The 22,616-nt window shown below is 60.7% G+C and overlaps 11 protein-coding genes across 11 annotated transcripts; 6 read left to right on the top strand and 5 right to left on the bottom strand.

The window, feature by feature from the left end:
* Positions 1-1,510: 1,510 nt before the first annotated feature.
* SDRG_10953 (hypothetical protein) lies at positions 1,511-5,432 on the top strand (the record flags this gene model as incomplete). The annotated part of the gene is made up of 1 exon (XM_008616970.1): positions 1,511-5,432. A coding segment is annotated over one exon (3,878 nt), but the record flags the coding sequence as incomplete, so codon positions are not given.
* Positions 5,433-5,801: 369 nt separating this feature from the next.
* Positions 5,802-9,290, top strand: SDRG_10954 (hypothetical protein). The gene is made up of 2 exons (XM_008616971.1): positions 5,802-7,278; positions 7,334-9,290. Exons 1-2 carry the CDS (start codon positions 5,844-5,846, stop codon positions 9,145-9,147), a joined length of 3,249 nt encoding a protein of 1,082 aa, XP_008615193.1. The 5' UTR covers positions 5,802-5,843; the 3' UTR covers positions 9,148-9,290.
* Positions 9,163-10,110, bottom strand: SDRG_10955 (hypothetical protein). The gene is made up of 3 exons (XM_008616972.1): positions 9,557-10,110; positions 9,402-9,509; positions 9,163-9,356 (listed from the first exon to the last, which is right to left on the bottom strand). The coding sequence occupies exons 1-3, from the start codon at positions 10,074-10,076 to the stop codon at positions 9,220-9,222; spliced, it is 765 nt and encodes a 254-aa protein (XP_008615194.1). The 5' UTR covers positions 10,077-10,110; the 3' UTR covers positions 9,163-9,219.
* A 145-nt stretch (positions 10,111-10,255) lies between these two features.
* On the top strand, positions 10,256-11,215 carry SDRG_10956 (hypothetical protein). The gene is made up of 4 exons (XM_008616973.1): positions 10,256-10,462; positions 10,511-10,668; positions 10,721-10,781; positions 10,833-11,215. Exons 1-4 carry the CDS (start codon positions 10,346-10,348, stop codon positions 11,163-11,165), a joined length of 669 nt encoding a protein of 222 aa, XP_008615195.1. The 5' UTR covers positions 10,256-10,345; the 3' UTR covers positions 11,166-11,215.
* On the bottom strand, positions 11,168-11,753 carry SDRG_10957 (hypothetical protein). The gene has a single exon (XM_008616974.1). The coding sequence runs from the start codon at positions 11,552-11,554 to the stop codon at positions 11,225-11,227; it is 330 nt and encodes a 109-aa protein (XP_008615196.1). The 5' UTR covers positions 11,555-11,753; the 3' UTR covers positions 11,168-11,224.
* A 61-nt stretch (positions 11,754-11,814) lies between these two features.
* Positions 11,815-12,370, bottom strand: SDRG_10958 (hypothetical protein). Its single transcript, XM_008616975.1, has 2 exons — positions 12,268-12,370; positions 11,815-12,217 (listed from the first exon to the last, which is right to left on the bottom strand). Exons 1-2 carry the CDS (start codon positions 12,318-12,320, stop codon positions 11,869-11,871), a joined length of 402 nt encoding a protein of 133 aa, XP_008615197.1. The 5' UTR covers positions 12,321-12,370; the 3' UTR covers positions 11,815-11,868.
* A 343-nt stretch (positions 12,371-12,713) lies between these two features.
* On the bottom strand, positions 12,714-13,785 carry SDRG_10959 (hypothetical protein). Its single transcript, XM_008616976.1, has 4 exons — positions 13,586-13,785; positions 13,297-13,539; positions 13,160-13,255; positions 12,714-13,103 (listed from the first exon to the last, which is right to left on the bottom strand). Exons 1-4 carry the CDS (start codon positions 13,769-13,771, stop codon positions 12,756-12,758), a joined length of 873 nt encoding a protein of 290 aa, XP_008615198.1. The 5' UTR covers positions 13,772-13,785; the 3' UTR covers positions 12,714-12,755.
* Positions 13,786-14,075: 290 nt separating this feature from the next.
* On the top strand, positions 14,076-14,811 carry SDRG_10960 (tRNA (guanine-N(7)-)-methyltransferase). Its single transcript, XM_008616977.1, has one exon. The coding sequence runs from the start codon at positions 14,088-14,090 to the stop codon at positions 14,754-14,756; it is 669 nt and encodes a 222-aa protein (XP_008615199.1). The 5' UTR covers positions 14,076-14,087; the 3' UTR covers positions 14,757-14,811.
* A 370-nt stretch (positions 14,812-15,181) lies between these two features.
* Positions 15,182-18,599, top strand: SDRG_10961 (hypothetical protein). Its single transcript, XM_008616978.1, has 8 exons — positions 15,182-15,691; positions 15,746-16,323; positions 16,367-16,419; positions 16,470-16,611; positions 16,657-17,114; positions 17,163-17,246; positions 17,295-18,126; positions 18,171-18,599. Exons 1-8 carry the CDS (start codon positions 15,216-15,218, stop codon positions 18,563-18,565), a joined length of 3,018 nt encoding a protein of 1,005 aa, XP_008615200.1. The 5' UTR covers positions 15,182-15,215; the 3' UTR covers positions 18,566-18,599.
* Positions 18,600-18,914: 315 nt separating this feature from the next.
* On the bottom strand, positions 18,915-19,259 carry SDRG_10962 (hypothetical protein; the record flags this gene model as incomplete). The annotated part of the gene is made up of 1 exon (XM_008616979.1): positions 18,915-19,259. One exon carries the CDS (start codon positions 19,257-19,259, stop codon positions 18,915-18,917), a length of 345 nt encoding a protein of 114 aa, XP_008615201.1.
* A 598-nt stretch (positions 19,260-19,857) lies between these two features.
* On the top strand, positions 19,858-21,654 carry SDRG_10963 (hypothetical protein). The gene is made up of 5 exons (XM_008616980.1): positions 19,858-20,261; positions 20,309-20,950; positions 21,001-21,050; positions 21,094-21,253; positions 21,302-21,654. The coding sequence occupies exons 1-5, from the start codon at positions 19,902-19,904 to the stop codon at positions 21,584-21,586; spliced, it is 1,497 nt and encodes a 498-aa protein (XP_008615202.1). The 5' UTR covers positions 19,858-19,901; the 3' UTR covers positions 21,587-21,654.
* The last annotated feature ends 962 nt before the right edge of the window (positions 21,655-22,616 follow it).

The raw sequence follows: 22,616 nt of genomic DNA on the forward strand, positions 1-22,616 counted from the left end.
GACCGGCACATGCCTTTGGATTGCCAATGCGGTAACCTACTTACCTCCACGACATGAGAGCGATTTCGACTTATTTTCAACTCGTAGACCGCCGCGGAGACTGCAGAGACCACTCGGTAATCAAGGGACAACGCTTTTTCAGCTGCGTGTCGCCCACCTGTGCCCGTGTGCGTTGGAGCGCGAACCGCGACCAGCCAACGGAGGTGTCTGGAGCAACGCGCGTCTCGGCGGCCAAAGCTCGTGCCCTCGCGCAATGATCACGACACAAGCAATGGTCGTCCGATCGATTTACACTCCATGTTCAGTCTTCGTCGACGCCTCCAGCGAAGTCCAAAGCTGTCCAGAGTTGCTCGAAGAACGGCCATGATGACGCGAAGCATCATCATGTTCTGGACGCAGCTCCCACTAGCAATCTCGACGCATCTCGGCTGCAATTGCCGCGACCAAGCCAAGAAGAACTGACTAGAGCAACCTCGAGGGTCGAGAGCGTGAATCCGCTGCGTCCTTTGAGTGCGACGGGGTCCTGCACGGGCATCTCGTGCCCTCGTCAGCATCGGTCGTTCCTGGCGCCACGTTTACGTGTGTCATCCTCGCGTTCGTTTCACGTGGACAGGCGCCATCTGGGCTTCCCGCATGGCATCTTGTGGATGGCTGTCCACACGCGACGGCACTGCGTGAAAGCCAATGAAGTCCACTTTGCCGTTTTCGTACCCGCGACAACCGTCACTCTGCCAACCCACACTCTTCCATTCTGAAGTCGCTGGGGACCGTTGAGAGCAGCGTCAAGGCTGTGGCGCGAAGGAGGTATGGACATGGAAGGACGCAAAGATCCGCTTTAGCTACTACGGGTGCGCCAGTGGCTCTGGGGCTCTGGGGCTGGGGCATCGCGGCCGAGAAAAAGTGGACTTCGCTCGTGTTCGTGACGATCATCGCGTCAAGTAGCTGGTCGCGCCAGGTGCACGTGCAGCCGCGGGACTTCGACGGATTTCTCTCCAGGCCATCGTTTCTCCCGATCACTATTTGGGACAAACCCGACGCATATCTTTCGGGCGCTTTCATTGGTCCATTTCCATTCCTATTGGCCAATCAAACACGTGGTCTTGACAGCGGCGGCGCCGCCACCACCAGCATCGCGTGACGCCAGGATCTCTCTTGCCTCGGTCGTCGACTACCCAACCGTGGAACCATAGTGGCAATACTCCGAGCTCCTTCTTCTCGCTTTTTGGCCTCTGTAGTCGTACAGAACGCCGACTTTGCGATGGCGCGCGTCGATTTCGCGCGGGAACGACGTCATTGCTCTGAGTGGGATTTACTGGTGGGAAACCTCACCGTACAGTGTAACTTGAGCGCGTAGCGCAATCTCTGGAGGTAGGTGTCGCGTGTAAATCACGTTTCCCACGTCGTCCCACAGCCTCTGCGGTGCCACGTACATTTCCCACGGCAGTTTTACACACGGGATCGTGTGCGCCACGGACACATCCTTCGCGCTCGGAGCTCATTTTGGATTTCACCATGGTCGACCCAGCGCTACCGAAGCGAATTGTCATCGTCGGCTCGGGCGTCACGGGCCTCACGGCTGCGCGCACCATCTGCAAGTACTCGGACTGCCGCGTGACCTTGGTGGAGGCCGCGCCGCGCCTCGGCGGCCACGCCTACACGATCGATGGGCCGTCCGGCGAGCGCATGGACATTGGCTTCATGGTCATGAACAACCTCACGTACCCCAACTTGAACAAGCTCTTTGCCGACATTGGCGCCGAGGTCGAGCCGTCCGACATGTCGTTCTCGGTCTTTGACAAGGACTTTTCGTGGTCCTTCCAAGGCGGGTGGGCGTGGACGCTGCGCAACGTCTTCCGGCCGCGTCTCTGGCACTTCATCTCGGCGCACGGCGAGTTTGCCAAGCGCGGCCTTGCGTTCCTCCTGGACGAGACACCGCGCACGACGACGACGCGCGAGTTTGCCGTTGGCCTCGACCAGCGCTTCATCGACAAGTGGCTCGTGCCCTTCATCTCGGCGGTGTGGAGCACGTCCGCTGAAGGCGCGATGGACTTTCCGATCCAGCCGCTCCTCAAGTTTATGCACCATCACATGTTCCTTACGCTCGAGACCGTCGCCTGGACTACCCCGGCGAACCGGTCCGAGACGTACGTTCAAAAGCTTGTGGCGCTCTGCCCCAACATGGATGTGCGCACGTCGTCCAAGGCGAGCCGCATCGACGACGACGCCAAGGAGCTCGTGCTCGAGTCGGGCGAGCGCCTCCAATATGACGCGCTCATCCTCACGTGCAGCGCGCCGGAGGCTTTGGCGCTCCAGCCACCGGCGTCAACGCGCGACTGGCTCGCCAAGTTTGAGACCAACCCATCGCGAATCGTGTGCCACACAAGCAGCTCGGGCATGCCGACGCTCAAGGAAGACTGGTCGTCTTGGAACGTCGCGGGGACGCCGGCCGACGGTCCGCAGGTCACGTACTGGATCTCGCGGCTTCAGAACCTCGCCGCCGACAACGTGTTTTTGAGTTTGAACCCGGCGACGACGCCCGAAGGCACGTTCTTCGAGACGACGCTATCGCACCCGACGATGAACCAGTCGGCGTACGAAGGACAGCTCCAAGAAGCGGCGTTCCAGGGCCACAAGAGCGTCTACTTTGCCGGCGCGTGGCTGCGCAACGGCTTCCACGAGGATGGTGCGGTCTCGGGGCTCTTGGCGGCGCGCCGGTCGCTCAATCGCGACGACCTTCCCGTCGAGTTTCCGACGCTCTCGGGCCTCCCGGCCGTCGGCGTCGTCGGATCAAGCCACCACGCGCGCCTCCTTCCTACCGACAAGGCGTACACGATCGACTACGACATGCATTTGCACAAATTTGACACGCGGTGCCCGCCGCGGTCGTTCCACCGGCGCGACCACTTTGGCGACGTGAGCGTGCCTATCGACACGTGTGTGCGCCGCGAGCTCGCGTCGCGCCTCAACTACTGGCCCGCCGGCAAGATCGAGACGGTCGTGAACCTCCGGTACCTCGGCCTCGGCTTCAACCCGCTCACGCCCTACTTTGCGTACGACGAGGCTGGGACGCTCCAAGCGCTGCTCATCGAAGTGCATAACACACCGTGGAACGAGCGCTGCTTGTACGCTATGCGCGTGTTGCCCAACGACGTGCTCTCGCCGGCAATCCATCCCAAGATCATGCATGTCTCGCCCTTCAACGCGCCGCCGGGCCAGCCGACCGTCGGCGAGTACGAGTTCAAGCTCGTGGGCACGTCGAGCATCACCGTGACGCTTCGCGAGGTTGAGAGCAAGGCTGTCATCATGACGGCGTCGTGGAAGGTCGACTACAGCAAGAGCCACAACGTTCGGACCGGCTCGTGGCGCACCGTGGGGCAGATCTACGTGCAGGCCGCCAAGCTCTTTGCGGCCGGCATGGCCATGCACGCGTACAAGGCGCAGTCCAAGCTCAGCCTCGTCTCGCCGATGCTGTTTCTGCCGCTGCTCATGTTTGGGGCCGTCGCCATTGCGTTCGTCCAAGCCAACATGCTGTCGACCGCTGTGCTCTTTGGCGCGCTGGGACCGCTGCTCGCGATGCACCACCGATACCACGGAGCGCTCATCCCGGCTTCGGGTCTTGCCTACTTCGTGCTACTGCTGGCGGCGCTGGTCGCGGGGACGTCGACCAACTTTAACGTCGCGCTTGCCCTCTCGTCTGTGCTGGCGTTCGCCGTCTCGATCTTCTCGACGACGCACGCAGACGCACTGCGGCTCTTGAGCTACGGTAATCTCGCGCTGGCATCGGCTGCCGTCGCGTCGCCGCTGCCGCTGTACGTGACGGCGAGCGCGACGTACTTGAATGTCTTGTACCTCTGGGCGGCGCGCCAGTCGACGGCCAACGCGGTCGGCGGCTACGCGATCGCGACGCAGGCCGCGCTGGCGTCGAGCGTCGTGCAGAGCTTGCTCGCGACGTCCTCTGAGTCGCTCTTGGCAGCGAGCCATGGGCTGTTGGCGACGCACCTTGGCTTTAGCTTTCTCGAGCCGTCGTCCAACTGGGAGTTTTACGCGCATACGACCATCGTCGGTGTCATTGCGCTTCTGCACCCGTGGGAACCGGTGCTCTTCTCGTGGCCGCTGCTCGCGTCCTTGCTGCTACTGCAAGCTATCGTTGGTACGGCGTGGGCGTTTCTCTCTCGGTCGCCGGCCTTCTTGGCCAAGCGGGATGCGATCGTGACGCACGTGCTCCAGGCCGCGGTGCTCGCAGCGACGTCGGGCCGCCTCCTCCTCGTACAAGAGGCCCCTGCGAACCCGACGTCGCACGTCGTCATCTTGAAGAAGCCGTTCGCGTTCTTTGAAGCACTTCTCGCCAACGGCGAGCTCGGTCTTGGCGAAGCGTTTGTGCGCAACGAGTGGGAGCTCGGCCAGAACGCGACGCTCACCGAGGTGCTCCATACGCTGGCGGCCGCCAACCTCCAGGACAACCTCGTGGTGTTGCTCTTGCCGTACCTCTCGCCGACGTTCTACCTCCGCCGCGCGGCCTTTCTCCTTAAATTTGGCGACCTCGACCGGACGCAGTCGGCCAACTCGATTGCCGAGCACTACGACGACGGTAACGCCCTCTTCAAGGCCTTCCTCGGCGACGACATGGTGTACACGAGCGCAAGCTGGGACGGCCTCCCGCCCAACGCCTCGCTCCGCGACGCCCAGCGCCACAAAGTGCAGCGCATGCTCTCGCTCACGCAGGCGCAGCCCGGCGAGAAGCTCCTCGACATTGGGTCCGGCTGGGGCTTCCTCGTGCACGCGGCGCGCGAAGCCGGCATCCAAGCCAACGGGCTTTGCAACTGCCGGTCCATGGTCGCGGCGGCGCGCGAGCGGTATGGTGACGCGCTCTTCTCGCTGCGCGACTACCGCGACATTCCGGCGACGCACGAGTACGCGGCCGTGACCGCCGTCGAGATGATTGAAGCCGTGCCCGCGGCCCACTACGGCGACTTTGCGGCGGCGTGTTACCGTGCGCTCAAGCCCGGCGGCCGCGTCGTCCTGCAGGTCATCCACGCGTATGCGTTCAACAACCCGGTCGCGCGCAGCCGGACGCCGGTGCCTTTGGGGACGTTTGTGACGACGCACATCTTTCCTGGGCAGCAAGTGCCCAACTTGGAGTTCCTCCACGAAGCGTTCATGGAGCACAAGTTCAAGCGCGTCTTCACCGAGACGCGGTCGCACGACTACGCCGAGACGCTGCGGCTCTGGGCCGAGAACCTCGACGGATACCGCCATGCGCTGCCGCCGACGGTCTACCGCAAGTACAAGTACTACCTCAACTGGTGCGAAGTCGGCTTCAGCATCGAGAAACTCCACCTCTCGCGCGTCGTGTTTGAAAAACCACTGGACGAGCCAAAGAAGGTCTAGAGTCGGTCCTCTCGCAGTTGAAATATAGTGTATGCATGCATGGACGCGAATGAGTTGAGAAGGAGGAGGCCAAGCATGGAAGCAATGTGGCCCTCGCTGGCACACCAGAAGGCAGCACGCGGTAGGGTCCTGCGTCGTCGTGAGGTACAGCAGGAAGCGCCGTCGACAGTCTATAAGCGGTTCGTTGGCACGTGTATCGACCGTTGCAGATGGCCGTGGGGAGCTGCCTTCAGATGCATGAGCGGGTGCTCTAATCCGTCAACCGGATGAAACCGGATAACGAGGATACGCACCCAATATTTGAAAAAGGTGCGCTATCGTCGGAACATACAAAAATCAAGTGCTTTTGGTGGGATGTTCGAGATATATTGACGGATATTTGGCCAATGAGACGAGCCCAGCGAAGATTTTGAGGTCATTTCGCAAGCGGACGGCAGTAGACAGTAGGCAGCAGCATGGCGGTCCGTGGCATTAGCGGCGATGCCCACTTCTTCGAAGAGAGCGTCAACATGGAGAAGATCAAGAGGCTCCTGGACAACAAGACGGGCAGCGCCGGCGTCTCGGAGAAGCTCCAGGCCATGAAGACGCTCCTCGCCATGATCAGCAAGGGCGAAGACGTCTCGCTCTTCTTCGCCGACGTGGTCAAGAACGTCATTGTCAACAGCGTCGAGGTCAAGAAGATGGTGTACATGTACCTCGTGCACTACGCCGACGCCAACGCGCAGTGCCGAGAGCTCGCGCTCCTCTCGATCAACTCGTTCCAGAAGGACTTGGCCGACCCGAACCAGCTCATTCGCGCGCTCGCATTGCGTGTCATGACAAGCATCCGCGTCCGCGATATCATCCAGATCCAGATCATTGCGATCCGCAAGTGCGCTGGCGACTCGTCGCCGTACGTGCGCAAGTGCGCGGCCAACGCGCTCAGCAAGGTCCACGCGATGGACAGCGTCGACCAGAAGGAGGTGCTTGCAGAGATCATTGCGCTGCTCCTCGAAGACTCGAGCACGATGGTGCTCGGCAGCGCGGTGCAGGCGCTCAACGAAATCTGCCCGGATCGTATGGACCTTCTCCACCGACCGTTCCGGAAGCTCTGCCACCTCCTCGCCGACATTGACGAGTGGGGCCAAGCCGTCGTGATGCAGGTGCTCACACGCTACTGCCGCGAGCAGTTCCAGAGCCCGAAGCAGGACCCGCCGCCGCAGAGCCAGAAGGACCAGTTCCCGAAGCGCAAGGTCAAAAAGGCGTTTTACTCGGACGAGGATGAAGACCCCAAGGCCAAGGGTAGCAACAACAACAAGGGCTACAACGCGTCGCCCTTCATGCTCGGCGGCGGCGGCGCGTCGTCGTCGCAGCGTGAATACATGCCGAGCGTCGGGTCGGTCTTTCGCTCGACGGACGTGGCGAGTGGCATTGGCGGCGGCGAAGAGCTCGACGAGGACCACCGGCTCTTGTTGCGGTCGTCGATCCCGCTGCTCAAGTCGCGCAACTCGGCGGTCGTGCTCTCGGTCTCGACGCTGCACTACTACTGCGGCACGCAGAGCACGGCGACGTGCACGCTCCTCGGCAAGTCGCTCGTGCGCATCATGCGCAACCAGCGCGAGATCCAGTACGTCGTCCTCTCGGTCATTGCGTCCATGGCGACCGCGCGGCCCGACATGTTCCTCCCGTTCCTCCAAGATTTCTTCGTGCGGGCGACCGACCCCTCGTACACGCGCCAGCTCAAGCTCGACATCCTCACCGCGCTCGTCACCGAAGACACGGTGCCGACGATTCTGCGCGAGTTCCAAGCGTACGTGCGCCACGTGGACAAGGGGTTTGTCACGATGACCGTGCGCGCGCTCGGCCGTGTCGCCGACGCGATGCCGTCAGTCTCGGAGAAATGCCTCAAGGGTAGTGTTCTGCTACGCCATACCGCGTGTCTCATAGCCGATCCTTCTTTGACTAGGTCTCATGCGCCTCGTGCGCTCAGTCCACGAGAGCGTCGTGGCCGAGAGCGTCATCGTGATCCGCCAGCTGCTGCAGCAAGTGCAGGCGCCCAACGCGTCGCAGGCGGTCAAGGTCGTCCGGTCGCTGGCGGCCATGATGGTCTCGGGCCGCGTCACGTCGCCGTCGGCGCGCGCGTCGATCGTGTGGATGCTTGGGGAATTTGCAGCCGAAGAGCCCGTGGCGCCCGAGACGCTGCGCTGCATGTGCGCGACGTTCACGGACGAAGACTCGGACGTGAAGCTCCAGCTGCTGAGCTTGGCCGTCAAGCTGGCGCTCAAGACACCGAATCACTCCAAGGTGCAGCTGTGCCTCCAGTATGTGGTCGAGCTCTGCAAGTTTGACTTGGACTACGACATTCGCGACCGCGCGCGCCTCGTGCGGTCGGCGCTCCTCGGCGACGGTCTCAGCCCGCAAACGCTCTTTCTGAGCAAGAAGCCCGCGCCGCTCATTGGCTGCTACGAGCAAACCAAGTCCAAGTTTACGCTCGGGTCGCTCTCGGAGCTCGTGCACCACAACGTGCCCGGGTACCTCCCCCTCCCGACGTGGCGCCTCGAAAAGGTCGACAAGAAGCTCCGCGACGGGTCGGTGGAAGCACCGGCGATCGTCAAGGACGCCCAGAAGAAGTCGTCCTCGAGCAGCAAGAAGCCGTCGGCCAAGTCGGCGTCACGCGGCTTTTACAGCAGCGAAGACGACGGCAGTGATGCGAGCGACGACGATGACAGTGATGACGACAGCGAGGCTGACAGTGATGACTCGGACGACGATGACGACAGCGAGGCGGACAGCGACGAAGACGCCTCGGACAACAACGAGTCGGAAGAGGACGAAGAAAGCTCGGAAGAAGAAGAAGAGAGCTCGTCAGAAGAGTCGGAGCCCGTCAAGCCCACCAAGCAGCGCAAGCCGACAAAGCAAGCGCCGGCACCGGCCCCCACGCGCAACCTCTTGGATCCGTTCGACTTTCTCTCGACGGGCGCCTCGTCGTCGTCGTCAGTCAACTCGATGAGCATGATGGCCGACCTGAGCAACCTCACAATGAACGCGGCGGCGCCCACGTCCCGCTCGGTCTTGCTTGCGAGTGCAGTGGGCGACGGTCTCCAGATCGAGTACAGCTTTCTCCGGACGCCGTCCATGTACGCGCCCAATATGATTGTGGTCCAGTGCTACCTCCTCAACCAGTCGTCGACGCCGATCGCGCGCATCCGCGTCGAGCTCGAGGCGCACGCGCACGGGTCGCTCGTGCCGTTCCCCGAAGTCCCCGTCGTGTACCCCGGGTCGTCGTCGATGGTTCAGTTGCACGTGGACTTTGCTGGCAAGCTCAAGGGCGTCCCGGTGCGCATCCTCACGGGCAGCGCCGAGGACGACGACGCGTACACGGGCGTGCTCACGCCGTCGATCGGCGAGCTCCTGCACCCGTTCCACGTGATGCCCGACCAGTTTACGGCGCTCTGGGCCAAGCACAAGATTGCGTCCAACGAGCTGCAGCAGTTTTCGACGCCGTTGACGTTGGCCGCGCTCACGCAGCACGTCGGCCACGCGCTCAACCTCTGCCACGTCAACCCGCACCAGATGCTCCTGCCCGGGAACGTCCAGGCACCGGTCGTCATGCAGCTCTGCGGCAAGCTCCGGTCGGACAAGAAGGAGATTTGGCTCCTTGCGACCATCGAGATGCAATACGCGACGGGCACGCTGCGCCTCCAAGTGTCGTCGGGCGACGCCAACCTCGGCGACACGCTTCTCGATGCGCTCGTCGACGCCATCTCGAGCGCCCATTAAGTCCTCTGTAGATGCTGCAAGTACATAATGAATCATCATGCTGATGGATATATGATGATGATGATGCATCGACTACGCCCAGGACTTGACGTGGCGCGGGCTCTCGAGCAACCGCTTGATGTAGCAGATCTGGAGCAGGACGCAGGCGACGTACACGAGCGACTCGAGCGTCCCGGCGAGTGAAACGCGGTCGTTCGTGCTCTTCTCCGCTACGCATGTTGCCTGTTAGGAGAAGGAATATGGCGCAGACGTACTCTTCATGTGCCGGTCCGTGCGCAGCTGCATCAAGCGCTGCTCCGACTCGAGCTCGCCGAGGCGAATGTCGAGGTGCGACGCGTACTTGGCGAGGATGCTCACGTGTTCTAGCAGGGCGAGGAGGATGCGGCGTCGACAGCGTTGGCGTGCGTACCTTTTTCGACGGGGTGCTGCGACTGCAGCGTGTGCGTCACGTGGCTCACGAGCTTGCCGTCACTCGCGTCGTTGACAAAGCAGACTTCGTAGACTCCGACGCTCGACGGCTTGACCTCGTACGTGCCCTCGACGTCGTCGTCGCGGCGAAAGACGATCGCGCCGGTCGGGTCCTTGACGACCACGTTGATCGTCGCGGCCGCGGTCGACACGATGTACGCGCCCGAGACGTCGTCGCCGAGCGACTTGACGTCCTCAAAGAAGCACGACGACTCGAGCTTCTCGATGTAGAAGGTGAGGCCCTCGGACGGGTCAAAGTCAAATTTGCTGAGGTGCTCGTTCTGGACGGCCGCCGGCGCGAGCTTCCCGTGCGTGCCCATGCCCATGACGAGGTCCAAGTCCTGCTGCTTGTATGGGTCAAAGTCGTCGAGGATCACGGGCGCATGCGGCGTCTCCTCGGCGTAGGCGAGCGCGGCCGCGCAGAGGACCATGGCCCACAGGCAACGTGTCGTCGGCCCCATGTTGCTGACTACGGTTTAGTCGGGCGGGACCGACTGAATGATTTGTCCCAAATCCTGCCACAAACAGCAATTATCTGATCGCATCTTGCCGAAACGTCGTGGGCAAAACCGGGGTTTTCCTCTGCGGACTGGTACTCGTTTAGTCGACGCACGTCATTGTTTCGGCATTCGGATCCGGTTACACGGGTTAAATTCGGCATCTGCCGCATATACGTGCGACCGATGGACTGGCACCAGTCAGCATTGCGCTTTCCCGAACTTTGCCGAAGATGTTTGCTGTGGCCAACCTCCGCCGCGCCGCTGCCCGCGCGACCAAGACCCGGACCCTCGTGGCGCCTGCCAAGGCCAACCGCGCGCCTCTGAACCGCCGCCAGTTCTGCGACAAGGCATGCAACCACTGCAATGCAATGCTGGATCTGACTGCGTTGTACTAGGCCAAGCCCAACCCGGCGCAGGCGGAAGCGCAGACGGACGCGATCGTCTTGACGCCGTACGAGAAGGTCGCTGCCACCACGCAGGTCGGCATGTGGGCCGGTATTGCTGGTTTGTCGGTGGTCTGCGGCTACTTTATCGTGCGCGAGCTCTTCCCGAGGTATGTACATCGCGATCGTGATTTGGGTCACAACGCTCATTTACTCTCTTAGCCGCATGAGCCCCAACTCGCTCTTCAGCGAGGCCAGCGACATTGTCTTGCAGAACGACATGGTAGATACGCTTTGCTGCTGTGTGTACCTCACGGTGCACGGTGGATTCTAGGTCTTGCAGCGTTTGGGCGCTCCGATCCGCTGCTACGGCCGTGACCACGGTGGCCACAAGGAGGGTCGCCGCAACTTTATCGAGCACGTTGAGCTCAACGACAAGGAAGGCAACAAGACGCGTCTCCGCATCAAGTTCAACCTCCAGGGCCCGAACGGCAAGGCGCAGGCATGGGCCGAGACGTACGCCAGCATGAACAAGGGCGAGTACGTCTACTTGATTGTCCAAACGTACACGGGCGAGATCATCAAGATTCAAGACAACCGCCAGATCCTCCAGGCCGACTCGGAGGAGGAGCGTGATGCCCTCAAGCGTTTGCTCGGCGGCAACTAGACGACGATTCGATAACACGTTTCCATTAACCATGCGTGAGTTCGCTGCGATGCACTGCGCTAAGCGTGCACGTTGTACGGGGACAAGGCCGAGCACACGGGGTGCGGCATCCCATCATGGCGGTGCAAGAGGAAGCGAATAGGCGGGAGGCGCGGTGTGTCCCGAGCATACGTTGGCGGCGCGGCCACGGCGTACGGCAGCAAGAGCGGTCGGTCGTGGCACATATTTGTCTTGAGGCGCCGGAGCTTGGTATCGCGGCGTCGCTGGTTGGCGTTCTGCCTCGCGCGGTGGTGCGCACAGAGTGAGTGGAGCTGGCCGTTGGGCTTGCGCGCCCGCGGCTCCTGGCACTTGCCCCGCGGCGCGTACTGACACAGGACCGGATCGCCCATGCAATCTTCAAAATGACATGGCAGGATCCCCAATATAGCGTCCGACTTGCGATCTTCCGGACTTCCGTCGGTTGTCAACGGCCTTCTTCGTCACGGCGGAGACCAGAAATGCTGCGTCTCGCACCGCCACCGTGTCTTACAGGACGCCGAGAAGCTTGCGCTCGCCTCGGCACAGGATGCCCCAGCATCTCTGCAACGGTATCTACGCCACGGTCGACGGGTCCTGGCAGTCGCCAAGGTCGCCTGCCAAGACAGTCCAGTGGCATAACAGCATAATGCATTCATATCAAAACATCCTTTGACGATCCAAGCGCCTAGTCGTCGCGGCGCTGCGCGGCGAGGAGCTGCTTCTTCATGGCTTGGAAGCGGATGAGCATCCAGTAGATCGTAAACGTGAGCGCGCTAATCCACCAGTTGCGCTCCGAGCGCCAGCGCGACGCCTTTTGCTGGAGGTCCGCCGAGTAGTGCTTCTCGAGGCCTTCGACGGGGTGCGTGTAGCGCTTCTGGAGGTCGTACGTCTGGCCGGCGAGCGACACAAACGCGAGGAACGTGATCACCGAGACGACGGGAATGCCCGCGAGCTCGATCTTGAAGAGCATGTCGACGAAGCGGACGACGCCCTTGGCGATCATGCGCGGGAACGGGATCGTGAGGAGCATGAGCCTACGTTGGCGCATGAGAGGCCATCATGGGTACATGTCGAGGGCACGTACAAGACGACGGCCGGCGGCAGCAGCACGTAGGTCCACGTTGCCCACATGCTCATGAGAGACTGGTTGAGTGTTTTCAGAAATGAACTCTGGGGAGACCAGGCAGCCAGTACCGAGTGACTGTCAATCGACCTACATTCCGCTGTCAAAATTCAGTTGCGCCAAAGACCAACGGCAGCAGCCACGTGGACGCCTCCCGATGCGTGCTGCTAGTTCGCTCGACGAGGCCACTGCTTATAGCCACGGGAATGCGCTCCTGGCAAGAACTGACCTGGTCCTTGTCGCCGATCGAATGGGGCGAAGCAGACACTAAGCATACCGCTGCCAATATCCAGAGCCACGGCTATCATGGACAACGACTCGATGGATCACTGCAGAGCTCGCATATGCACTTGGCTCGATGGATCGTCCATGCGTCAACGGAAGTAGCTGCTGCGAAGAGTTGCTGTTTGAGCGTGGTCAGCGGGGTCAAGTGTGCATTTATAGTCTTATTAGTCGTCAAAGACAACCTTCTTTCCCGAGAAGGCGTGGATATCGACCTTCTCTTTGTCCTTTTGCGCCTGTTTGGCAGCCCACGACGGATGTGACGTCTTGTCGACGGCCGGTGCCTCGGGCCGCGTGCGCTCGACGCGCGCCGGCTTGGCTGGCTTGGCAGCAGGGGGCTTGTTCGCCTTCTTCGCCGGCTTCGGGCGCTCCTTCTTCTCACGGAACGAACCGCCCGACTCGATAGGCCGGCCCGTCTTGGCGGCTTCGATCATGAGCGCCTTTTGCTTACGGGCGCGCTGGCCAGGACGGTTCTTCTTGTGCTTCTCGCCCAAAAAGTCGGCAATCACATCTTCCTACGCAGCCCGCGACCATGATGACCATGATGTTTCTTAGACGATGATATCACAACCTCTTTGGCGCGGTCGTCAGCGTCGCCAAAGCCCGAGAGCGTTCCGACAAAGAGCGAGACAGGAGCGGCGCTACTACGCGCACCGAGGCCATTTTTCTAGCAGGCATGAGTCACCGGAGAAGGAGAGTCGGACGTACGCCACGCGATTTGTTGAGCTCGGCGTTTTCTTCCTTGAAGAGCTTCTCGGCGCGCTCGCCCGTCTTCTCTTTCCACGTCTTCATGACGGGCGCGAGGCGCTTGTGCTTGAGGAGCGAGGTCTCAATCGCCTTGATCTTGGCGGCAAGCTCGTCCGGGAGCTCGACGGCCTTGGCCTGCTTCGCCGGCGGGTCGAGACCCAGCGAGAGAAGCGCACGGCGCACAACCAGCGAAATGTCGAGGTTCTACAAGCACGCTATAAGCTGCACGCCACAGTCACGGCGCGCGTACCTTGAGGAGCTCGACCTGGATCTGCAGCGCCGGGTTCTCCGGGTCCTTCCCAAGCACCTTGATAACCTTCTGGAGCTCAAAGGTCTTGATCTTCTTCAGCTCGCGCGCAAAGGCGACCGACGCCTGGTGGCTGAGCTTCTCGTCCTCGCTGTACTCGCGCTTCCGCTTCGCGCTGCTGCCAGCCATGGTTCTGATGATTGGTTTCAGGATTGGCTGGTGCAATTGGCCTATTTTGTCCTAATTGGGACTTTTTGTCCTCATGTCGCATACCTGGGCCGCAGCTAGGCTGGCAGGCTCTATGGACACTGCTACGCCACAGCGCTCTGCATACAGCAGCAACACGGCCTATATTATATGCACGCTTTGATGCTGCCTCGGTCTCATTCGTCCAAGCTCTCTACGCAAGGCTGCATGCTCGCGTCATCGAACCAGGACAAATTTCGGACAAATTTCGGACAAAATCAGGACAAAAGTCCGAATGGCATTTCCATTTTGGTGGAGCATGGCAGCGATCGGTCGCCTCGCACGCTCGCTGAGCACCAAGGTGCGTGTGCGCCAGCACGTGAACCCGCTCGCCCGGCGCTTCGAGGCGCCAATCGATCTGCCCGATTGGCCAAGTCTCTTTCCACCAGCGTCGTCGCAGGTGCATTTGGACATTGGTTGCGCGCGTGGCGGGTACCTCTTTGCGCTCGCCGCCCAGCACCCGACGCAGTGCTTTCTCGGCGTCGAGATCCGTGAGCCGCTCGTGCTCGAGGCCGTCAGCCGCATCCACGACGAGAAGATTGACAACGTCCACGTCCTCCACGCCAACATGAACCTGCACATTGACGCGATCCTGTCCTCCTTGCGTCCGACGCATGCGATCTCGAGCGTCTCGATCTTCCACCCAGATCCGTGGATGAAGAAGCGCCACCTCAAACGCCGCCTCGTCAACCCCGCGTTCGTTCAAGCGCTTGCGATGCATTTGGCGCCGGCGACGCCGGTATTTCTGCAGACCGATGTCCTCGACCTCTTCGAGTACATGGTCGAAGTCTTTGCCGAGCACCCGGACCTCTTCACGCAAGAGACTGGCCCGCACGAGACAAATGCGATGGGGATCCCGACAGACCGCGAGACGTACGTCGTGGACCACGGCGGCGACATTTACCGGACCGCGTTCCGGGCAAACTAGGAAAAAAGTAGTATTTCAACCAACTACTTGCTGCCTGTTGCGATCTTTGCGCCAACTGAGTTCTGTGTCGCAGTAAAGGGCGAGGCGCAAGGGCCTCTGTCGCACCGACATTAGTAGGTCTCTACACTGGCTGGGCACAGAGACGAATCGACAAGCGTTGTCATTCATCACCAAGTTGCAAGATACTAGTACGTTGCTGTTGGCTTCAGAACCGAGTATTGGGTAGCTCGAAGGTCACTGCGACGCCATTGCGATCCCTCAGCGTGCCACGTGTGTTGGTGTCGCCGTTCTTTCTATTTTTACCGGTCTGGCCTGGGACAGCTCCGTTGGCGCCAAAAAAAGACGCCTTATCTGTGCGAATTCGGTGGGAGAGCACCGGATACTGTACCGTATCCGGTATTTCCGGACTGGAGATCGTGTTATCCGGATGGCTCGCGGCCAAGTTGATTGGAAAGCAAAATGGACTGGGCGTGCGTGAACTGCTCGTTCGAGAACCCACCGCAGGCCGCGCGCTGCGAGATCTGCCGATCCACCCGCCCTGGCGCCGTGGAATTTGGCTCGGCCAAGCGCGCCCGCGCCTCGCCGACGCCGACGCGCGGGAAGAAGAAGACCAAGGCCGCGACACTGACGTCGTCGACCTTCTTCCGCGAAGACGCACGCCAGCTCGAGAAGAAGCTGCAGCAGATGCGCGAGTGCTTGGGCAATGGCGTGAGCGACGAAGAGATGCGGCGGCTGCTACAGAAGAACGCGGGCAGCGTCAGCTTCTCGATCGCAGCCTACTACGAGCAAGCGTCGCGCCAGGAAGCAGCGACCGCCGACAGCGACGCCACGTATTGGACGCGCTCGATGGAGCCTTCCATGTACTACCTCGGCGTTGCGACGGCCGATGCGTCGGTCACGCGACGGGACGACCGCTCGATCAAGGCTGGCGCGCGGTACGTCCACAACGCCATTGGCTTGGACTCGACCAAGCATATTCGTTGTTGTAGGTTCCACCTTCAGGTCGAGGGCAGCAACATGGTGCGTGTCGTCACGATGTCCGGCAACGTCGTCGTCGGCCGCATGGACGAAGCGTGGGAAGAGATGCTCGCAGTGCTCCTGGCCGCGCGCCTCGTGGCGGTCGGCGCGACGATCGTTGAGGCGCCGTTCGAGTCGGCTGTCTTTGCGCGTTTTCAAGTCCAGCTGTTTGTGTTCGCTGCTCCAGCCTTTTGGTCGACGCTCGAGAAGACGCCTCTCACGTACGGTGACCAGCGTAACAAGGAGAAAGCCTTCCTTCTCCTCGAGTTGCTCGGGAGCCCGAAGAAATCGATTTTGACACCGTCGACGACGCTCGTGCTGCCGGGCGAGACGTTCGAGAAGATGGCCGACGACGTCTCGGTCGATGTCCTGTACCGCACCAGCATCTCGCCGCATGACGCGATTCCGGGCTACAGCGCCGAGGCCGTGCACGCTACGATGCACAACATCACGCTGCGGTCGTACCAAGAAGAAGCGCTGCGTTGGATGCTCTTTCGCGAACTCAACCACGATGCGCTCAGCGACAGCCACCTCATTGGCCAAGCCCTCCGTACATTACATTGGTCCTGGCTTTTCTTCTCACAAGTCACTAGGACTGGACGGCGCCAGCGTCAGTCTCGACGAGTCGCCCAGCACGATGCATCCGGTACAATGCGATCGGAGGGCGGACGTGTGGCACTGAGGGTTCTGCGATAGCTCTGGTCGACACGGACGTGCACGCGCCACGGCGCCACCGTCCCCTACTACGTCAATGTGTTTGAACGCCTTGCTGCACTCACGCCGCCGGCGCCGCCCGTGCCTTGCCGAGGAGGCATCTTGGCCGACGACATGGGCATGGGTACCTGACCTCTTCTATCTCGCTTCCCATGATGACACATGATAGGTAAAACCATCATGGTGCTCGCACTCGTGGCGGCGCGGGCAAAATTGCATACGGCCGACTTTACACCGGCGCACGCTTGGGGCAGAACGCGCGCCAAGACGCTGGTTGTGTGTCCGCTGAGCTTGCTGCACCAGTGGAAGCAAGAGTTTGAGACGCGTGCGCCGAGTCTCCGCGTCGCTCTCTTCTACGATGCGCCGAAGAAGTCTGTGGTCTCTGTTGACACTGACGTCATCTTGACGACGTACGGGGTGCTCTCGAGCGAGAAGGAGTCGGCGCTGCACGCCTTCCATTGGGACCGGCTCATTTTGGACGAAGCGCATTCGATCAAGAACCGGTCGACAGCGTACTTCAAGTCGTGCGCGGCACTCTCGGCCACACACCGCTGGTGCCTCACAGGCACGCCGATTCAAAACTCGCTCGAAGACATCTTGTCATTGCTCGTGTTTCTGCAGTACCAAGTACGTTCGCTCTGTACCGACCTGCTGACTCGACCTTGTGTCTACTAGCCATGGGACAGAACCGAGTGGTGGAATCGCGTCGTTGCTCAGCCGTACGAGAAGGGCCAGCAGTGCGCCTTGCTGCGTCTTCAGGTATACTTGTGCTTTAGGTTTACAAGTTAATTAACGAGGGCGGTGTAGGCGATCTTGGCACCTATTTTGCTTCGGCGCACAAAGGCCACGCGCGATTCGAGCACGGGCGAGCTCATCGTGCAGCTTCCGCCCAAGCGCATCGAGGTCGTCCGCCTCGCTTTCTCGGCCGAGGAGCGTCAGTTCTACAAGGCGGTGTACGCCAAGAGCCGCGGCGAGTTTTACGGCTACGTCGAGAGTGGCAATGCGATGGCGAGCTACGTGGCCATCTTTGCGCTCCTCTTGCGTCTCCGCCAGGCGTGCGACCACCCGTTCCTCGTCATGGGCAAGACCGAGGTTCAAAAGACCGTCGCGCAAAAGAAGAAGGCGGCGGCCACGGCCACCAAGCATGCGACCAACGCCGACTACTACGCCGAGCTCACGGCGATTTTGCAGCAGTCGTCGTCCGAGTCGTCGTCCGCGGCGACAACGTCAACGGCCAACAGCAGCGAAGACACGTACATTTCAAGTCGGATCCTCGAGATCCAAGACGAAGGCCTCGACTGCCAAGAGTGCCCTGTGTGCTTGGACGTGCCACAGTCGCCTGTGCTCACGCCGTGCGCGCACCTGCTCTGCCACGAGTGCGTCCGCGCGGCGTTGGAAACCGCGCCTGTCTGTCCCGTCTGTCGCGCCGATGTGGGTCTAGACCAGTTGATTCCGATCACGCCGCCCGAGAGAGCCGACGTGACGCCGTCATCGGGCGAGAGCGCCGGAAGCACCAAAATGCGTCAGCTCCTCCGTGACCTCGAGGCGCTTCGGGCCTCTGAGCCGCACCGGAAGGTCGTCGTCTTCTCGCAGTGGACCCACATGCTCGACCTCGTTGGCTCGACGCTCAACCAGCACGGTACACACCACATGTAACCCACTCGATCTCGAAAACTCATTTAGGATTCTCAACCGTTCGCTTTGATGGGTCGCTCAAGCAGGACGAGCGCGAGCGCGTGCTCTTGGAGTTCAGCCGCGGGTCCGCCAACGTGCTCGTGATCTCGCTCAAGGCCGGCGGCGTCGGCCTCAACTTGACCGCTGCCTCGGTCGTTGTGCTCCTCGATCCGTGGTGGAACCCGGCGCTCGAAGACCAAGCGATTGACCGCGTCCACCGCTTGGGCCAGGAACACGACGTGATCGTGAAAAAGTATGTGGTCGACGACACGGTCGAAGACATGATTCTGCAGCTTCAAGAACGCAAAGCCACGATGGCGTCGACCGTGCTCGCAACGTCCAAGCCCGGCGCCGACAGCGACGGGCGCCTCGGCCTTGCCGACTTGCTCAAGTTTTTTCGATAAGAGTGGATGGATAGAAGTATGTACTAGTTGACGACTTGATGGGTATTGCTGCACGCGGGCGACGCACCTACACGCCGAAGAAGTGCACCGAAGTACGTTGCTCTCGCCTCCAGTCGAGGGCATTGTCGACAGGATCATTGGGATCAGGATGAGCAACCAAGAATGAACAAGCCGTCGTCTCTTGGGTCGAGTGTTACTAGCGACTCAAGGTGCGGGAGGGCATGCTGAGTGCCTTGTTGGCGAGGCCTCGCCAGTTACTTGAATTGATGGAGGTAGTGTCTCGCTGTGTGCCACAAGCCCATGGTGCGACCCGAGACACAAGGAAAATAAAGATGCTTAGCCGAGACGCTTACATGACGCTGCAGCAGGGGCACTCGTCGCCGTAGACGCTCGCGTTGTTCAGCTCGCCGCACTGGCGGCAGCGCCAGCTCGTGCAGCCATTGGGCAGTGGGTACGGCGTGTGGCACTTGCGGCAGAGCGCATTGCCCTGCGCGTCGCGTTGGATGTTGGAGTTGTTCTGGACAACCCCGACGACGGGCGGCGGGGCCATGACCACGGCCACGCCTTGGACGGGGCGGCCGTACTGGTCGACGGCGACGGGCACGCCCATGGCAGGCGCGGGGGCGGCCATCGGCTGTGGCTTCTGCGGGTAGTCGGACATGGCGAAAATGCGGAAATGCAGAAATCGATCCATGCAAATGACTGGAATAAAGTATGCTCTTCGAGAACAAGATAACGGGATCAAATATTTCCGGATGCACTGTCCCACATCCGGATGTAAATTTGGCACATGCCGATTTTTTGTGAACAAGCTGCCAAGCAACAACTTTCGGCTCAACCGCAGCCAGGCCGCAGCAAGCGTAAGGTCACACAGCTAGGTTGCACACGAATTGAAGCCGTAGTCACATTTACTTCACAGTAGTCGCATTGTCTTGGCTCAGCCTTCGCTTGTTGCAACAAGTCTCAAAGCAGGTGAGGACATCAAGTCGCTCACCTACCGGTACTGGTAGTCTAGTATAAGAGTAGTGCGCTTTAGTGTTGAGCCAAGAGGCCCTTCTTGCTCGATCTCTCATTGCATCAGCTTGGGCAGCTTGGCGCGACAGAATTGCTGCGCACGGTACGTGGCACGCTGACAGGCACCGGCAATAAACCGGTCCGGTTTTGAATTGTCATCCGGATATCGTGCAACGAGGCATATGCCGCTTGAAGTTGTGTGATTTGATTGGCTAAAATGCTGCAAAAAAGAAGCGAATCCGCGGGCGATGCATGGAAATGCTCCAAGTCGCTGGTCACAGCATTCGCAGTCTCTTTGCTTCCGAACCAGGCGACGACGAACATGCTGCTGCGCCGCCATTCCGCGCTGCTCCGCGCTCCGCGGGCGATGGCTGCCCGCTGGGCCTCGACGTACGAGAAGAGCAACGAAGGCGCGCTCGAGCTCATGCGCGAGACGTCCCGCATGGAGCGCGAGGTGCTGCTGCCGCTCAACGACAAGCTCTGCGGGCCGCTCAACCGCGCAGTCGAGGACCGCCTGCCCGCGCTGCCGTTTGTCTTCCTCCTCGGCAACCACTCGAGCGGCAAGTCGTCCTTCATCAACCACATCCTCAAGCGCGATATCCAGACGACGGGCGTCGCGCCCACAGACGATGGCTTCACCATCATCTCGAACGGGTCGGCCGACTACGACCAGGACGGACCGGTACATGACCATGCTTCTACTCCTTCCACTTATGCGTGCTCCTGCAGGCGCTCATTGGCGACCCGGACTTGGGCTTCTCAGGCCTGCGCCAGTTCGGCCCCAACTTGATCCAGAAGACGAACCTCAAGATCCGCGCCGAGATTCCCATGGGCAACAACTTTATGATGGTCGACAGTCCGGGTATGATCGACAGCCCGGCGTCGCTCAACATGCGCTCCGAGACGGACCGCGGCTACGACTTCCCCAAGGTCGTCCAGTGGTACGCCGAGCGCGCGGACGTCATCTTGCTCTTCTTCGACCCGGACAAGCCGGGCACGACGGGCGAGACGCTCTCGATCCTCACCAACTCGCTCGTCGGCATGGACCACAAGCTCCACATCGTGCTCAACAAGGTCGATCAGTTCAAGAAGATCCACGACTTTGCGCGTGCGTACGGCAGCCTGTGCTGGAACCTCTCCAAGGTCATCCCGCTCAAGGATCTCCCGCGCATCTACACCATGTGTATCCCCGTCAAGGACTCGCAGACGGGCGCGCGTACGACCGAGACCGGCCTCGGCTCGGCCCTCGACGACCTCGAGGCCTCGCGCGAAGAAGTCATCAACGCCGTCATGCGCGCCCCGGAGCGCCGCGCCGACAACCTCATCACGCGCCTCTACGACAGTGCGCGCATGCTCGAGATGCATGCGACCGTACGCCTCGTATCTCCTTCTTCTGATTGTCTAACGTCGTCTGTCGCCAGGTCTTTGAGGCGGTCCGTGCCCAGTACTCGCGTGAAAAATGGAGCCGCTGGTACGTCGACTGCTATCGACCACAACGTTATGGGGATGTATAGGGCGGTGACGAGCTCGGCGCTCGTGGGCGGTAACGCGCTCGCGGCCTCGGCCTTTGTGAGCGGCATGCCCGAAGTCGCGGCGGCGGTCTCGGTTGCATCGCTTGTGTCGGCGTCGGGCCTCTCGTGGTACAACCGCAACCACCTCTCGGACCTGGAAAAGGTATGTTTCGATAGTGGACGATCCTCGTCCAATATTGAAATACTGTAGGACTTGCTGAGCGAAGAGGGCTTGACGCACCACTTCCGGCGCATTTACGGTCGCCAGCTTGCGGAGAAGGACGAATTTGTGTTTTCGATTTGGCGCCGCGTGCTGCCGAGCCTTCAAGTCGCACTGGCGACGCTCGGGTTCCAGAACCTCCCCAAGGTCAAGGCCAACGACATCCACGAGCTCCAGAAGATCATTGCGCAGGACATCCCGCGCCTGCGCCGCCAGGCCGCGCCGACGGAAAACAGCGTCGCGCACCAAGTCGCAAAGCTCCTCCGTGGCTACTAGATGCTAGCAACGAGATGTATATAATCCTGGAGAATTAGAGACGGTTTTGTGCGCCAGAGTGTCCCCACTGTAGTGTTGGCGTGTCGTTGAAAGAGTCCTTCAGCAGCGTAACTTGGGCATAACGATTGGTGACGTCGTGTCAAGCATACTAAATACTAGTACTAACACTCGATGCACCGCTAGCCGCATGGAGTAGGGTTGCGGGAGCGCCAAGATACGGACCGCTTGGTGTCGCGGCGAGTGTTGGCTGAGAAGCTAGATAGTGGTGTCGCTACGCCCACTCTGAAGCCTCCCGGTCGCACCGCAAGGCGAGTAGCGCCGTGGGTCGAGGCCAAGGTTGCGCGGTCTCCTTAGCGACACTTTAACAACTTGAAAAACCCCCACCGAGCCTCCGGTGGCATCGGGCGGGTCGATGTCACCGACACCGTCTGGCGTCGACGGGACACAGCAACGGAGAGTCCGATGTGGACGGAGTCCTTGCCACATTCCGTCTTTGAGCTCCGAAACCACGCGGTATCCGTGAGCCTTGCCGCGGGTGGTTCGCCACGCAGAAAGCAAACACGAGCCCCGGTGCCGACAAACTCCGACAGCTCCGCCCTCTTGAGCACAGTTCATACAAGCATGCCGCAGTTCGAGGCAAGTGCCTCGATGTAGCTAGCTGATGTAGCTGTAGAATGCAATACTAGTACTTGCTACACAGCGTTGCGCTGCATCATGCATGGCGCAAGATATGTACTAGCCCCAGTATGATGGATTGAGATGGCCTCGCAAAGGCGCTCCACTAGGTACAACTCCTTCGTCCCTGCACAAGGTATTGAGCACTGACGACTGTACACAGCAGTGTACGGGGTTGAAATAGGGAAAAGCGTTGCGACTCGAATGCCCAAACACACGGAGTCTGGTTGGTGTGCAGTTTATGTTAAACTTTACCACTGCAGTGCAGTGGCTATCATGAGGCGCTCACTTTCGAGCACGCCTTCCATTCTTCACCAAGCAGGTTTCAACTGCTTTGGCACTAACTTCGCGTGAT

The sequence above is a fragment of the Saprolegnia diclina genome (genome assembly GCF_000281045.1).
Source record: "Saprolegnia diclina VS20 unplaced genomic scaffold supercont1.38, whole genome shotgun sequence".
In the NCBI taxonomy this organism is placed as follows: Eukaryota; Oomycota; class Saprolegniomycetes; order Saprolegniales; family Saprolegniaceae; genus Saprolegnia; species Saprolegnia diclina.

Excerpts from the sequence above, each read along its gene's own strand:
- SDRG_10961 (XM_008616978.1), top strand. The coding sequence starts at position 15,216 with ATGGACTGGGCGTGCGTGAACTGCTCGTTCGAGAACCCACCGCAGGCC. Across the intron at positions 16,324-16,366 it reads CCTCATTGGCCAAGCCCTCC|GACTGGACGGCGCCAGCGTC; the intron begins GTACATTACATT and ends ACAAGTCACTAG. Across the intron at positions 17,247-17,294 it reads GCGCCTTGCTGCGTCTTCAG|GCGATCTTGGCACCTATTTT; the intron begins GTATACTTGTGC and ends AGGGCGGTGTAG.
- SDRG_10958 (XM_008616975.1), bottom strand. The coding sequence starts at position 12,320 with ATGAGCATGTGGGCAACGTGGACCTACGTGCTGCTGCCGCCGGCCGTC. Across the intron at positions 12,218-12,267 it reads CTGCCGCCGGCCGTCGTCTT|GCTCATGCTCCTCACGATCC; the intron begins GTACGTGCCCTC and ends GCGCCAACGTAG.
- SDRG_10957 (XM_008616974.1), bottom strand. The coding sequence starts at position 11,554 with ATGGGCGATCCGGTCCTGTGTCAGTACGCGCCGCGGGGCAAGTGCCAG.
- SDRG_10954 (XM_008616971.1), top strand. The coding sequence starts at position 5,844 with ATGGCGGTCCGTGGCATTAGCGGCGATGCCCACTTCTTCGAAGAGAGC. Across the intron at positions 7,279-7,333 it reads CTCGGAGAAATGCCTCAAGG|GTCTCATGCGCCTCGTGCGC; the intron begins GTAGTGTTCTGC and ends TTCTTTGACTAG.
- SDRG_10960 (XM_008616977.1), top strand. The coding sequence starts at position 14,088 with ATGGCAGCGATCGGTCGCCTCGCACGCTCGCTGAGCACCAAGGTGCGT.
- SDRG_10956 (XM_008616973.1), top strand. The coding sequence starts at position 10,346 with ATGTTTGCTGTGGCCAACCTCCGCCGCGCCGCTGCCCGCGCGACCAAG. Across the intron at positions 10,463-10,510 it reads GCCGCCAGTTCTGCGACAAG|GCCAAGCCCAACCCGGCGCA; the intron begins GCATGCAACCAC and ends GCGTTGTACTAG. Across the intron at positions 10,782-10,832 it reads TTGTCTTGCAGAACGACATG|GTCTTGCAGCGTTTGGGCGC; the intron begins GTAGATACGCTT and ends GGTGGATTCTAG.
- SDRG_10955 (XM_008616972.1), bottom strand. The coding sequence starts at position 10,076 with ATGGGGCCGACGACACGTTGCCTGTGGGCCATGGTCCTCTGCGCGGCC. Across the intron at positions 9,510-9,556 it reads GCAGCACCCCGTCGAAAAAG|AACACGTGAGCATCCTCGCC; the intron begins GTACGCACGCCA and ends TCGCCCTGCTAG. Across the intron at positions 9,357-9,401 it reads CACGGACCGGCACATGAAGA|CGGAGAAGAGCACGAACGAC; the intron begins GTACGTCTGCGC and ends CAACATGCGTAG.
- SDRG_10963 (XM_008616980.1), top strand. The coding sequence starts at position 19,902 with ATGCTGCTGCGCCGCCATTCCGCGCTGCTCCGCGCTCCGCGGGCGATG. Across the intron at positions 20,262-20,308 it reads ACTACGACCAGGACGGACCG|GCGCTCATTGGCGACCCGGA; the intron begins GTACATGACCAT and ends GTGCTCCTGCAG. Across the intron at positions 21,254-21,301 it reads ACCTCTCGGACCTGGAAAAG|GACTTGCTGAGCGAAGAGGG; the intron begins GTATGTTTCGAT and ends GAAATACTGTAG.
- SDRG_10959 (XM_008616976.1), bottom strand. The coding sequence starts at position 13,771 with ATGGCTGGCAGCAGCGCGAAGCGGAAGCGCGAGTACAGCGAGGACGAG. Across the intron at positions 13,540-13,585 it reads TCCAGGTCGAGCTCCTCAAG|AACCTCGACATTTCGCTGGT; the intron begins GTACGCGCGCCG and ends GCGTGCTTGTAG. Across the intron at positions 13,104-13,159 it reads CTGACGACCGCGCCAAAGAG|GAAGATGTGATTGCCGACTT; the intron begins GTTGTGATATCA and ends CGGGCTGCGTAG.